Here is a 16,379-nt window from a genome sequence, read left to right on the forward strand (position 1 = left end):
GTCTTGTACTGTACGTCGCTGTTTTTCTTGTCTTGCTCATTTGTGTATGTACTCTGCTAGGCGCTGTGGAACCCTTGTGGCGCCATATAAATAAAGGATAATAATAACAATGTATAGTGGGTGAGGGACTGATGGGAAGGTGGCGGCAGATTGCTGGTGTATTATCGGGGGCTGTAGACCTCACCTGCAGCACCTGGCCATAAACACAGCTGCCCAATCATGACAGTGCCGCCATGCTAGAGATTGCATATTGACGTTACCATATTAAATAACCCTTGTTCTATGAGCTAACAATTCGCACTCCAGCACAGAGCTCACTTCTCCTCCTGCTTTGTTAGTCCTGAATATCTGCAGCACATTTCCAGCGCTCGTCCTGTATATCCTGGAATATTATACATTATATACCATGTATTACTATATGTCTTACAGGCAGGGAACGTTTCCCAGGCGCTATACCTCTCCCGGGAGTGTCTGCTCTATGGTATGTGATACTGTATGTCTGTACTGTGTTATGGGTATGTTACTGCATTCCGCTGTTTAATAATAAATTATTATTATTATTATTATTATTAGGGTTATTTCTATGGCACCGGAAGAGTTCTGTAGCTTTGTATAGTACATAGGGTTGTAATATATAGACACACTGCAAAAGTACCAAGGGGTTTGATATATTATATAAACGGTTAAAATGTCAACATTCTTTATTTTGACATGACAGTGTCAACATGGTTAGGTCGATACCGAATGAGCCAACATGTACATAATGTTGACATCGATTATGTCAACAACTAGTACGTCGACACTGGTGCAATGCCGACAGTGCATGTTCACTGTCACTCTAACCTTAATGGGCACATTTTCCCAATGCCGAAATTTCATGCAGTATCTACATTCTGTTCATGTCGGCATTTTCCATTGATAATTGAATGTCCACTTTAGTAACTGCATTACGTAGTAACAACAATCACAGACAAGTTCACAAATGTACAGATACACGATTACAAACCACAATATCATTACATAGTGCCAGAAAAGGGCAGAGGGACCAGCTCGCAGGAGCTTACATTCCAGAGGGCATCAGCGAGGTACAGGTAGGATTGCTATAATATCCTTTTAATCAGGGACACATACAGTATAACTTACACAGGTTCTGGGCAAAATCAGTCACAGAACCCGTGATATTCATATGTGTCCCTTTCCAAGGGATTAAAGGGATATTACAGGAATCCTACGTAAGGGGCCTACAGATGTAAGGGGCCCGGGCTGTTGGACGCAAACTGCATCTCATTCTCAGTTGCCCTGCAACTGAGAGAAAATATCAGAGCTGGTGGGCGGGAGGGAAGCCATGACGTATAAAGTCCTATTTCTAGATGTAAGGATAAGAACTGCTGAATTGCTCAGTAGCTAGATATTTTAGTGCTGTGCGCAAGAAACGGCATCGGCGCCCCCCCCCTTATGTAAAATAGGGGCAGTGCGCGCGTCAAAAATATAGGGGCGTGGCTTCATGGGGTAGGGGTGTGGCCACAAAATAATACCAATTCATATTACGGTGCACAGTAGTCTCCATTATTCAAATTATGCTGCACAGTAGCACCACTACACCAGGTAGAGCCCCTTTTACACATTACGGCAAGTGGAGTCCCCTTTTTACACATTACGGCAAGTGGAGTCCCCTTTTTACACATTACGGCAGGTAGAGTTCCCTTTTACACATTACGGCAGACAGAGTCCACCTTTTACACATTACGGCAGACAGAGTCCACCTTTTACACATTACGTCAGAGTCCCCCTTTTTACACATTACAGCAGAGAGTCCCCCTTTTTACACATTACAGCAGACAACATCCCCCTTTTTACACATTTAGGCAGAGTCCCCCTTTTTACACATTACGGCAGACAGTGCCCCTTTTTATACATTACGGCAGACAGTCCCCCTTTTTATACATTACGGCAGATAGGCTCCCGGTGCGGGCAGTCAAGCAGATCCCGGGCAGGGGAGAAGGAGGAGGAGGGAGGGGGACTTCCTTCATTCCAGCATTCACACAGCAGCGGCGTCGGCCAGCTTATGTGGAAGGAGAGGGGCAGCTGCAGCTGCGCCGCCACCAATTACAGTGCGCTGCTGCAGATCCTTCCTCCCCCTCCCTCCTCCTCCTTCTCCCCTGCCCCCGAAGCTGCTCCTCTCCTCGCTCAGGCAGCTTGTAATGAGTCAGTGTGACTCATTACAATGCCGCTGGAACGGGGATGCGGCCAGTTGCGCCCTCAGGGTGACTGCACTGTGTGCCAGGCACACCTAGCACACGCGTAGTTACGGCCCTGGGTCATCGGCGGCTTTTGATGTTAATTTAGTGAAAGCTCTGCATTGACGCCAGCCTGGAGCGCATTACAGTCTGAATTTCATTGTCTGACTCCTGCCTCGGAGGTGGTGCCTCTCCCCCCCCCCCCCCCCCCCCTCAAATACTGGTGCCATAGACTGCAGCCTATTGGCTGATCAGGCACTGAGGGGTACAGTTACTGAAGTGCGGGTTGATATAAGTGGGATGTTACCCATAGCAACCAATCAGATTCTACTTATCATTTATCTAGCACCTTCTAGAAGATAATAGCTAGAAGCTGATTGGTTGCCATAGGCAACATCTCCACTTCTATAAACCTGCACTTCGGTAAATAAACCTGTGAGTGTAGAGAGGGAATCTTCTTCCACTTACTCCTCTCTCCCTGACCTTGCCGCAGATCCAGATAACAGAAGAGTGGCTGAAAACGTGGCCAAATATGAGAAGATGTTACAGGAGAGGCCGCCCAGCGTAGATACAGAGGAGAGCTGGCTGCAGAGACCCAACGTCACCCATCTGAGGACAAGAGACCTGTACGAGGGGCTGTGCCAGTCTCTGGGGTCCCAGGTATGGAAGAACGATGCCAGTGACACATCCAGCTGTCCCTCTTTTTGGATTGTTCCTATATTGGGCTCACATCTCCCACCCCATATTTACTTCTGCATTGTCCCTATGTTAGGCTACCTGCAGGGACTGCACAGTATAATACAGGAAGTCATTGACTTACTGCAGGCCTGTATATAATTCACCCTCTAAATCAGGCCTGGCTTTGCTTTGCTCGTGCTTTGCCACAGTTTTGCTAAAATTGTGGCAGGGCATGCTGGGATGTGTAGTTTCACAACATCTGGAGAGACACAGGTTGGCCAGGCCTGGACTACTGTATGTTGGTCATTTTCCCAATGTTCCCCCATATAGTAGAAGAGTGGTGTTAGGTTGGGTCTGGGACTCAGGGTCGACAGCACAAAGGTCGACACACTTTAGGTCGACGCCAATTGGTCGACACACTTAGGTCGACATGGACAAACGGTCGACATGGAAAAAGGTCGACATGGAAAAAGGTCGACATGGAAAAAGGACGACATGAGTTTTTTATGCTTTTTTTGTGTCGTTTTCTTCGTAGAGTGACCGGGAACCCCAATTAGTGCACCGCGTCCCCTCGCATGGCTCGCTTCGCTCGCCATGCTTCGGGCATGGTGCCTTTGCTCCGCTACCGCTTCGCTCCGCACAGATTACCGTTCCAATCGTAGTCCACGTGGATCGTTAAGTATGAAAAAGTTCAAAAAAAGAAAAAAATCGTGAAAAACTCATGTCGACCTTTTTCCATGTCGACCTTTTGTCCATGTCGACCTAAGGTGTGTCGACCAATTGGCGTCGACCTAAAGTGTGTCGTCCTTTGTGCTGTCGACCTGGAGTCCGGATACTGCTAGGTTAGTGGCTTTGTGTATAATGCTGACAGGGAACACAAATCTGCGGCCTATTTCCCTGTAGACAAAGCTGTACGAGGACCCAGCAATCCTGTGTTCGTTAGACACCAACAACAGCCCTTACCTCACACTCCAGCCCCTGAAGAAGGAGATTGTCAGTCTGGATCCATATGTGGTGCTCTACCATGACTTTGTCAGTGACCAGGAGGCAGCAAGGATAAAGGGAATCGCCGCTCCCGGGGTGAGTGTTACAGGTCTGTCCTGACCACAAACGTTCCACGTGTATAACAATGCTAACCTTACCGCTCTACTGACCACGTTTCTCATCGAGAAATGTAGAAAGAAATATTAAATGAGGTAAATTGTGTTTGTGTCACCCCTTGGTTCTGTTGTGTGGTGAGGGACAGGATTTGCTTCTGTTTGTCCACAAAGTTTATGAGGCAGCTGTACTAAGCCTTAAAAAGTGATAATGTGGAGAGAGATAAAGTACCAGCTAATCAGCTGTGACATGGCAGTTAGGAGCTGATTGTCTGGTACTCCCCACTCTCCACTTTATCACTTTTCAAGGCTTAAGGGGTCTATTTACTAAGCATTGGATAGAACTAAAATCAATGGAGATAAAGTACCAGCCAATCAGCTCCTAACTGCCATGTGACAGGCTGTGTTTGAAAAATGACAATTAGAAGCTGATTGGCTGGTACTTTATCTCCTTACACTTTATCTCGATCCAAGGCTTAGTAAATAGACCCCTTAGTACATCTCCCCCTATGATTGGCAGCCACCAGCACTGGTTTTGCATGTTACATTGACCATAAATTATTTGAATTGGTCCTGGACCGCCAACCCAGGGCACCCCTGCAAGTGCCCTGAGGCACCCCAGCGGCACACAGTTTGAGAACCACTGCGCATAACCAATAGGGGAATAGGACATGTATAATCCTGTATAGGCTAAGGTGGCAATGATCAATGTATCTAATTTCTGATGGAGATGCTCTCTCCATTCCATGCCAGGATTGCAATGGTAGCCACCATGGCACAGTGACGCAGAGAGGGAGAAGTGCAGAGGACACGTAACCCCAACCCCCCACCTACCCTGCGATGCTGTACCAAAGATACATATATGAGATAGCTGCGCCCACTCCAGTGACCCTCCCCCCCCCCCTCCCCCCCAGCACCCGGGCCTGCCCAAAGTCCAGGCAGCATTGCCATCACATGCTTCCTTACAGTGGCTGCTCCGATAGCTGACACCAGGAAGGAGAAACTGACTGTGCCCCCCAGCGGAGCCCCAGACTTCAGCTGCCCACTGCGCATGCGCACTAGCAAACCATCATACAACACTGCTAATGTGATATATGACCCTTCTATATTGTGTGTGACCAGTGGCGGATCCAGGGGGGGTGCCCCCCCCCCCCCTGTCATTTGTGGCCTCCGTACCTCCCGGTGCCGCACAGGGAGATGACGGGCGCCCGCTGAGATTGTGTTACCAGCAGGCGCCCGTCTCTCCTCACTGAAAGCCGGAGGCAGGAGCTCAGTACTGAGATCCGGCTTCCGGCGCTGTCACTGTGCGGCATGCGCTATGGGAGAGACGTCAGTCATGACGTCTCTCTCATAGTGCTGAGGAGAGGACGCTAAGAGGAGGAGGACTGCAGCGGTCTGGAAGCGGGAACGGGGCTTGGTAAGCATGTTGTGTTTTCTCTTCCTCAGTGCAGCGGGGGCATCTACTGGGGGCAAACTACGGGGGAATATTTACAGAAAGCAAAATGTGAGTGGAACAGAGAATAGCGCTTGGTGAAAATGGAGGCAGCCTGGGTGTATTCTGGTGACTCCCAGTCACCTAAATGACTAATGGACAGCAGATATTTGTTAAATACACCGTTGGCGCTCCCACCCTAAGAACAAAAAGTCACGTGATAGTCTTGGTAAATAGTCCCGAAATTAATCCTATGTTTCACTTGAAAAATTCTTCTTTCTAGATGTTAATTCTTCTCCCAAAATTAATTCGAGATTTTTCCTTGTGTGGAGGTGTTCGTCATAGAAAGAAGAGATAGCACATATAGTGTAGTAATTCAAAATAAAAAGTGAGTTTATTGAATTAAAATTCATAAAATGCTCATATCCAATAAAAGTGACAAATTCACTATATAGTAAAATTGGAACCGTACCGTGTCAGGCTCCCAGCATGGAGCAATGAAAAGAGTGAAATTGGAAGGTTCCGGATTTTGCCCTGAGGAAGAGTTAGATACAACTCGAAACGCGTTGGGGGCACTGAATGATCCATCTACCTGCATCCAGAATACCAGGAGAACCCTACCAGGTCCTGCGGCCGGTGTTTTGCATGAGGGGAGGAGGGAGGAATTCCGGAACCTTCCAATTTCACTCTTTTCATTGCTCCATGCTGGGAGCCTGACACGGTACGGTTCCAATTTTACTATATAGTGAATTTGTCACTTTTATTGGATATGAGCATTTTATGAATTTTAATTCAATAAACTCACTTTTTATTTTGAATTACTACACTATATGTGCTATCTCTTCTTTCTATGACGAACACCTCCACACAAGGAAAAATCTCGAATTAATTTTGGGAGAAGAATTAACATCTAGAAAGAAGAATTTTTCAAGTGAAACATAGGATTCATTTCGGGACTATTTACCAAGACTATCACGTGACTTTTTGTTCTTGGGGTGGGAGCGCCAACGGTGTATTCAACAAATATCTACGGGGGAATATTACTACTGGGGGGCATCAACAACGGACATTACTACTGAGTGGGGGGTCATTACTACTAGGGGCATTATTACTCGGGGAGCATCTACTGGGGGCATTACTACTGGGGGGCATCAACAAGGGGCATTACTACTGGGGGGAGCATTCCTACTGGGGGGCATCAACAAGGCATTACTACTGGGGGGGCATTAGTACTGGGGGCATTATTACTGGGGGCATTACTACTGGGGGTCATCTATTGGGGGCATTACTACTGGGGGCAGCTACTGGGGGGCATCTACTGGGGGCAAACTACTAGGGGACATTATTACTGGTGGCATGTACTGGGTGTATTACAACTGGGGGCATTACTACTGGGGGTCATCTATTGGGGGCAAACTCCTAGGGGGCATTACTACTGGGGGCAAACTACTGGGGGACATTATTACTGGGGGGCATCTACTGGGGGCACACTACTGGGGGACATTATTACTGGGGGCCAACTACAAAGGGGCTAACTACTGGGGGGCAAACTACAGGAGGGCATTACTACTGGCGGCGTAACTACAGGCGCTTTACTACTTGGGGGCTAAACTACTGGGGGCATAACTACAGGGGCCAAACTACTGGGGGCTAAACTACAAGGGGGGCATAACTACAGGGGCCAAACTACAATGGGGCAAACTACAGGGGGGCATTACTACTGGTGGCTAAACTACAAGCAGGCAAACTACTGGGGGCATTACCACTGGGAGGCTAAACTAAAGGGGGCGAGGGTAAACTACTGGGGTCATAACTGCAGGGGAATTACCACTGGGGGCATAGCTATTAGGGCGCTAAATGACTGGGGGCATTATTACAGGCAACATTACTACTGGGGGCAATACGGGCATTGCATAAGGGGCACCACTACTGTGGGGTCTATATAAGGGGCACTACCAGTACAGTGGACATTGCATAATGAGCGCTACAACTGTGGGCATTGTATAAGAAGCGCCACCTCACATGCAGCGAAGCCGCACGCAAATGTACTTGCCACTTCCATGGTGCCCCCCCTATCATTTTTTGTGTGACTGAAGGGGAAATGTACTAAGCAGTGATAAAAGCGGAGAAGTGAGCCAGTGGAGAAGTGGTCCACTTTTTACTACTGGGGGGGGCATTCCTACTGGGGGGCATCAACAAGGGGCATTACTACTGGGGGGGCATTAGTACTGGGGGCATTATTACTGGGGTCATCTATTGGGGGCATTACTACTGGGGGCAGCTACTGGGGGGCATCTACTGGGGGCAAACTACTAGGGGACATTATTACTGGTGGCATGTACTGGGTGTATTACAACTGGGGGCATTACTACTGAGGGCAAACTACTGGGGGACATTATTACTGGTGGCATGTACTGGGTGTATTACAACTGGGGGCATTACTACTGAGGGCAAACTACTGGGGGACATTATTACTGGGGGCCAACTACAAAGGAGGGCATTACTACTGGCGGCGTAACTACAGGCGCTTTACTACTTGGGGGCCAAACTGCTGGGGGCTAAACTACAAGGGGGGCATAACTACAGGGGCCAAACTACTGGGGGCATTACCACTGGGAGGCTAAACTAAAGGGGGCGAGGGTAAACTACTGGGGTCATAACTGCATTGGCATTACCACTGGGGGCATAACTACTAGGGCGCTAAATGACTGGGGGCATTACTACAGGCAACATTACTACTGGAGGCAATACGGGCATTGCATAAGGGGCACCACTACTATGGGGTCTATATAAGGGGCACTACCAGTACAGTGGACATTGCATAATGAGTGCTACAACTGTGGGCATTGTATAAGAAGCGCCACCTCACATGCACCGAAGCCGCATGCAAATGTACTTGCCCCTTCCATGGTCCCCCCCCCTATCATTTTCTTCTGGATCCGCCCCTGTGTGTGACTGAGGGGGACATGTACTAAGCAGTGATAAAAGCGGAGAAGTGAGCCAGTGGAGAAGTGGTCCATATCAACCAATCAGCTGCTCCGTACAATTATATAGTATGCAAATTATAAATATCACTTCAATGCTGATTGGTTGCCAGGGCAACTTCTCCTCTGGCTCACTTCTCCACTTTTATCGCTGCTTAGTACATGTCCCCCTGAGTCTCTATACGGAGCAGAACAGAACTTGTGTTGGGGAAAAGCTGCGGCTGCATTGAGTACATCGTGTACAGATTCAGAGCCTCTGTCGCACACAGATATACAAGTGTCATATGTCACATTAATCAGCGCAGTCTCCTGGGGCGCCCTGGTCACATTGCGTAGTGACTAAGATTTATTTTCACCCAGAAAACGACACCCGATGCTAACAGAGTCTCATGGGACCTGGCGCGCTGAGAGGGGCTGTTTGGCGCAACCGCAGCGATGGCTGTACGAAGAATCATACATTTATTACATGTAGCCCCCAATATTACACTGTGCCACCACCAATTATTTGTATTTACCAAAACCCGCTGCCACCACTGTGTTAATCTCCATATACAGTATACTACATCTGGCGCACCATAATGCCCAGCATAGCCCTGAAGCTCCTGGCTGCAACTGGTCAATCCTATGAACCTGTACGTGCTGTTAACCCTGTGTTACCTGTTCTTGTATTCGACCTGGTTAATAATAAACCACTCTCTGGTTACGTCATCTGCTGTGTGGACTAACCACCTTCGGCACGCCGCTGCCACCTACCACCGTGGTGTCTGCCAATAAGTGGCCGTGGGCCTAGCCACCCACTGTGTGCCCAGGGTCTGGGCGAATGCGTTACCTCAGGTCACACATGTGCAGAAGCCGGCACGGGGGTATAAGGTGACGCTGCTACTACAGTAGTACTGTCACTGATCGCAGGGACAGCGGCCGTCCCTGCACCGGAACAATGCTGAACTGTTCCGGTAATTAAGTATCTGGGCCCCCGATGATGAATGGGCCCCTACCTGAGAAACGTTTGACGGATAAGAAACGCTGCAGCTCTCAGCCACCATTATTCTCTCATGAGGAAAACTGTTTAAAATTGTCTTTGCCGTAAAGCGATTACAGGGAAACAGACGCAGCGCAAGGCGTATACGCTTGGCATGGCCATGGGCAATCTGATTGGTCACTGTGGGTTACACGTGGGGTTACTGTTTGCTGTGCGTGGGTGTAATCTCTCATGTAGCCCTGTATGGGAACATCTGCATGTGGTGTAATATCATTATTATAGGATCTGGCTGCCAGTTGTACATTACATACATGGAGGTCATTAGAGACACCATTGCCCTGGATACACAATAAACATCCTCTCCGGGAGTTGGGGCATTTTATAGATGTGAAATTAGATCATAAACGTCTCGGTTATACATTCCTAGAAGTGGGGTTGGCGAGAAACCGTCCAGTATAATGAGGCAGCTTTTTCCTTCCAATATATTATCTGGCTGAGGGCCCGGTGTTGGGAGGAGATGAAATTCCCTCATAGCAATGGCCGCCATCCAGAGTCCTCTCTCATCCAGCGGTGGTCCCGGCGGTGAGAGCATCCGACACTGGGGGCTACATCATGCTGTCTTCTGCAATATTATTAGCTTAGCACACAGACCCCCATGGAGAGAGATAAAATACCAATTCCTAACTGTCATTTTTCACTCACAGGGATCTATGTACTAAGACTTGGAGAGAAATAAAGTACCAACAAACCAGCCATTTTTTCAAGCACAGGCTGTAACATGACAGTTAGGAGCTGATTGGCTGGTACTTTATCTCTCCAAGGCTTAGTACATAGAACACCCCTGTAATAGCATTGCTCTCTGTTTCCCAGCTGCAGCGGTCTGTGGTGGCCTCCGGAGAGAAGCAGACGCAGGTGGAATATAGAATAAGCAAAAGGTAAGTAACTAGCTGCGGCTTTCTCTGTCGGCATGGCTTTAGAATTATGACACTTGTGGGATTAACGGGGCGTATCCCCAGTTCTGGATACAATGAACATTCCTGCATTGCCCAATTACCAGCAGAGTTACAGACTGCGCAAATGTTTCTGCTGCTCGCGTACAATACAACGAGATACAGTCACAGATATAAGATACGTAAAGTCAGCTGACCCAGGGGGAGACTTCCATACAGAGAAACGTCAGTTAGGGAACTGAAGTTAACAATAGACTGTTGGTTATTCCTAACCTATCTACTTGTGATCTTGAGATTGCAGGTGATAAATCAGATAATTTTGAGCAGATAGTAGTCTGAACGGTGACTCCCCCATACTGTATGTACTGGAGTACAGCATGGCGGCCTACTAGGACAAGGGAGGGTATCTTCAGATGCACCTCAGTCACGACTTATGTAGGATGGGTGAGAGGGTCTGGGATGCTGGCTGAGAGGAAGGAGTAATCTGCCCTACACTGGTAAATGCTGCCTACAGTGGCTTATACACATGTCTACTCTGTAGAGACGAGGTCTTCACCATTGTGGGCAGGATTCTATTCGGAAGTAAAGCAAAACAAGCAAGTAACTTTGTGTCTGGAACAAACTATGTAGCCATGCAAGGGGAGCAAACACATGCAAAGGTTTTCTGGGCAGGGTAAATACTGGCTGCTTCTGCATGTAGCCCACAAAAGCTTTATTTTTACACTGCAATTTAGATTTCAGCTAGGACATTTCCCACCCAAATCGAACTCTCTCTGCACATGTTACAGCTGCCCTAGCAGATGGCGTTGCCCATGTGCACAGTTACTTGCTTTATATGCTTTACTTCCAAATCAATACTAGGCCCAACGTCAGTGTCGTAATAACTAGGCATTTTAGCGCTGTGTGCAAGAAACAGCATTGGCGCCTCCCCCCTATGCAAGATAGGGGCAGTGCACGCCGCAGGAGCGCAAAAAATATATAAGGATGTGGCTTCATGGGGAAGGGGCGTGGCCACAAAATAATACCAATTTATATTACGGTGCACAGTAGTCTCTATTATTCAAATGACGCCGCACAGTAGCGCCACTACACCAGGTAGAGCCCCTTTTACACCTTACGGCAGACAGTCACCCTTTTTACACATTACGGCAGCCAGTCACCCTTTTTACACATTACCGCAGACAGAGTCCCCTTTTTACACATTGCGGCAGATAGCATCCCCCTTTTTACACATTACGGCAGACAGCGCCTCCTTTTTACACATTACGGCAGACAGCGTCCCCTTTTTACACATTACGGCAGACAGCGCCTCCTTTTTACACATTACGGCAGACAGCACCTCCTTTTTACACATTACGGCAGACAGCGTCCCCTTTTTACAGATTACGGCAGACAGCACCTCCTTTTTACACTTTACGGCGGACAGCGTCCCCCTTTTTACACATTACGGCAGACAGCGTCCCCTTTTTACAGATTACGGCAGACAGCACCTCCTTTTTACACTTTACGGCAGACAGCGTCCCCCTTTTTACACATTACGGCAGACAGCGTCCCCTTTTTACAGATTACGGCAGACAGCACCTCCTTTTTACAGATTACGGCGGACATCGTCTCCTTTTTACACATTACGGCAGACAGCGTCCCCATTTTACACATTACGGCAGACAGCGTCCCCTTTTTACGCATTACGGCAGACAGCGTCCCCCTTTTTACAGATTACGGCAGACAGCGCCTCCTTTTTACACTTTACGGCAGACAGCGTCCCCATTTTTACACATTACGGCAGACAGCGTCCCCTTTTTACACATTACGGCAGACAGCGCCTCCTTTTTACACATTACGGCAGACAGCGCCTCCTTTTTACACATTACGGCAGACAGCGTCCCCCTTTTTACACATTACGGCAGACTGCGTCCCCTTTTTACACATTACGGCAGACAGCGTCCCCTTTTTACACATTATGCACACTGTCTCATCTCCTTGCCGATTGCGCCCCCCACTGGCAGGCACACCCCCGGCCCCCATCAACCGGGAAGGGTGAGGAACTGAGGATCGATCATCGCCCCCTTAGCTTCCCCTAGAGCCCCTCCGTGCCCCGCCCCCCGCCGCAAAAATTTAAAGGCAGTACGGCCGCAGCCGTGATACTCACTGAGCAGCTTCTGCCAGTGCCAGTGAGTCACACTCTTCTCCCTTCATTTGGCCGCGGCGCACGGTGACCTCTCCGCTCTGGTCTCTCCCGGTCTCCGTGATGCCGCTGCGGTGCTCGTCGTCGTAAGGTCACATGAAGGAGAGGAGGAAGGGGCTGACCTGTGGGCGTGAGCTGGCGCGGGTCCCAGCGGCAGCTGTCCAGTCAGCGTGCGCTGATAGCACGCTGACAGCCTGCCTTTGGCCAGCCACGCCTGCGTTTTTTCAATCAATCCCTGAAAACGGTCAGTTGACACCCAGAAACGCCCACTTCCTGTCAATCACTCTGCGGCTGCCAATGCGACTGAAAAGCTTCGCTAGACCTTGTGTAAAAATACTTTGCCCATTGTGAATGTGCGTCGCGCATGTGCACTGCGTCGCATGCGCAGAAGTGCCTTTTTTTTTGCATCAACGCTGCGCAGCGAACATTTTTAGCTAGCGATCAACTCGGAATGACTGCCTAAGTATGGAGAGCCTGTAGTGTCCTTACCGATACCATACAATAAAACTCTTTTCCGTGATTACGATGCATTGCAGTGCCTGGCTAAAGGACACGGCCGACCCAGTCATCAGAAGGCTGGACATTCGCATCGCCGCAGCGACCGGTTTAAACGTCCACGTTCCATACGCTGAGCATCTCCAGGTGGTGAATTACGGTATCGGGGGACACTATGAGCCGCACTTTGATCATGCCACAGTAAGTAACCGGCACTCACTGACAAAATGCAGCGTTACTATAGCATTGGCTGTACAGTACTACCCTGTATGATACATGATGGCATTACTATAGCATTGGCTGTACAGTACTACCCTGTATGATACATGATGGCATTAGTATAGCATTGGCTGTACAGTACTACCCTGTATGATACATGATGGCATTAGTATAGCATTGGCTGTACAGTATTACCCTGTATGATACATGATGACATTACTATAGCATTGGCTGTACAGTACTACCCTGTATGATACATGATGACATTACTATAGCATTGGCTGTACAGTATTACCCTGTATGATACATGATGACATTACTATAGCATTGGCTGTACAGTACTACCCTGTATGATACATGATGGCATTACTATAGTATTGGCTGTACAGTATTACCCTGTATGATACATGGCATTACTGTAGCATTGGCTGTACAGTACTACCCTGTATGATACATGATGGCATTACTATAGCATTGGCTGTACAGTATTACCCTGTATGATACATGATGGCATTACTATAGCATTGGCTGTACAGTATTACCCTGTATGATACATGATGGCATTACTATAGCATTGGCTGTACAGTATTACCCTGTATGATACATGATGGCATTAGTATAGCATTGGCTGTACAGTATTACCCTGTATGATACATGATGGCATTACTATAGCATTGGCTGTACAGTACTACCCTGTATGATACATGATGGCATTACTATAGCATTGGCTGTACAGTACCACCCTGTATGATACATGATGGTATTACTATAGCATTGGCTGTACAGTACTACCCTGTATGATACATGATGGCATTACTATAGCATTGGCTGTACAGTATTACCCTGTATGATACATGATGGCATTACTATAGCATTGGCTGTACAGTATTACCCTGTGTGATACATGATGGCATTACTATAGCATTGGCTGTACAGTACTACCCTGTATGATACATGATGGCATTACTATAGCATTGGCTGTACAGTATTACCCTGTATGATACATGATGGCATTACTATAGCATTGGCTGTACAGTACTACCCTGTATGATACATGATGGCATTACTATAGCATTGGCTGTACAGTACTACCCTGTATGATACATGATGGCATTACTATAGCATTGGCTGTACAGTATTACCCTGTATGATACATGATGGCATTACTATAGCATTGGCTGTACAGTATTACCCTGTATGATACATGATGGCATTACTATAGCATTGGCTGTACAGTATTACCCTGTATGATACATGATGGCATTACTATAGCATTGGCTGTACAGTACTACCCTGTATGATACATGATGGCATTACTATAGCATTGGCTGTACAGTACCACCCTGTATGATACATGATGGTATTACTATAGCATTGGCTGTACAGTACTACCCTGTATGATACATGATGGCATTACTATAGCATTGGCTGTACAGTATTACCCTGTATGATACATGATGGCATTACTATAGCATTGGCTGTACAGTATTACCCTGTGTGATACATGATGGCATTACTATAGCATTGGCTGTACAGTACTACCCTGTATGATACATGATGGCATTACTATAGCATTGGCTGTACAGTATTACCCTGTATGATACATGATGGCATTACTATAGCATTGGCTGTACAGTATCACCCTGTATGATACATGATGGCATTACTATAGCATTGGCTGTACAGTATTACTCTGTATGATACATGATGGCATTACTATAGCATTGGCTGTACAGTATTACCCTGTATCATACATGATGGCATTACTATAGCATTGGCTGTACAGTACCACCCTGTATGATACATGATTGCATTACTAAAGCATTGGCTGTACAGTATTACCCTGTATGATACATGAGGGCATTACTATAGCATTGGATGTACAGTACTACCCTGTATGATACATGATGGCATTACTGTAGCATTGGCTGTACACTACTACCCTGTATGATACATGATGGTGTTACTATAGCATTGGCTGTACAGTACTACCCTGTATGATACATGATGGTGTTACTATAGCATTGGCTGTACAGTACTACCCTGTATGATACATGAGGGCATTACTATAGCATTGGATGTACAGTACTACCCTGTATGATACATGATGGCATTACTGTAGCATTGGCTGTACAGTATTACCCTGTATGATACATGATGACATTACTATAGCATTGGCTGTACAGTACTACCCTGTATGATACATGATGGTGTTACTATAGCATTGGCTGTACAGTATCACCCTGTATGATACATGATGGCATTACTATAGCATTGGCTGTACAGTACTACCCTGTATGATACATGATGGCATTACAATAGCATTGGCTGTACAGTATTACCCTGTATGATACATGATGGCATTACTATAGCATTGGCTGTACAGTATTACCCTGTATGATACATGATGGCATTACTATAGCATTGGCTGTACAGTATTACCCTGTATGATACATGATGGCATTACTATAGCATTGGCTGTACAGTATCACCCTGTATGATACATGATGGCATTACTATAGCATTGGCTGTACAGTACTACCCTGTATGATACATGATGGCATTACAATAGCATTGGCTGTACAGTATTACCCTGTATGATACATGATGGCATTACTATAGCATTGGCTGTACAGTATTACCCTGTATGATACATGATGGCATTACTATAGCATTGGCTGTACAGTATTACCCTGTATGATACATGATGGCATTACTATAGCATTGGCTGTACAGTATTACCCTGTATGATACATGATGGCATTACTATAGCATTGGCTGTACAGTATTACCCTGTATGATACATGATGGCATTACTGTAGCATTGGCTGTACAGTACTACCCTGTATGATACATGATGGCATTACTATAGCATTGGCTGTACAGTACTACCCTGTATGATACATGATGGCATCCATTGTACAGACCACCAATGTCAGATGTGAGAACGCAGGGGGCGGGGCTTATAAGGACATAGGAGATTATTGTAAAGGCTAGGTATACATACTTACAGTATGTCTGTGATGTCAACACGGTTGAAAGGCTGACACCTGCAAAATGTGGACATGGACAGAATGTTGATAAATGTAATATCGACATACTGAAAACGTTGACATGACCATT

General features: G+C 47.0%; 1 protein-coding gene across 2 annotated transcripts in view; it reads left to right on the plus strand.

Moving 5' to 3' along the window:
* Positions 1-16,379, plus strand: part of P4HA3 (prolyl 4-hydroxylase subunit alpha 3) — an 86,237-nt gene that overhangs the window by 37,491 nt on the left and 32,367 nt on the right. For both annotated transcript variants that reach the window (XM_063950985.1, XM_063950986.1), the window contains 5 exons: positions 430-481; positions 2,731-2,897; positions 3,819-3,995; positions 10,278-10,342; positions 13,079-13,238. In XM_063950985.1, the coding sequence (XP_063807055.1) occupies positions 430-481; positions 2,731-2,897; positions 3,819-3,995; positions 10,278-10,342; positions 13,079-13,238 (621 nt within the window). The remainder of the gene's footprint in view (positions 1-429; positions 482-2,730; positions 2,898-3,818; positions 3,996-10,277; positions 10,343-13,078; positions 13,239-16,379) is intronic.

The sequence above is a fragment of the Pseudophryne corroboree genome, chromosome 2, assembly GCF_028390025.1.
Source record: "Pseudophryne corroboree isolate aPseCor3 chromosome 2, aPseCor3.hap2, whole genome shotgun sequence".
NCBI classification, from domain to species: domain Eukaryota; kingdom Metazoa; phylum Chordata; class Amphibia; order Anura; family Myobatrachidae; genus Pseudophryne; species Pseudophryne corroboree.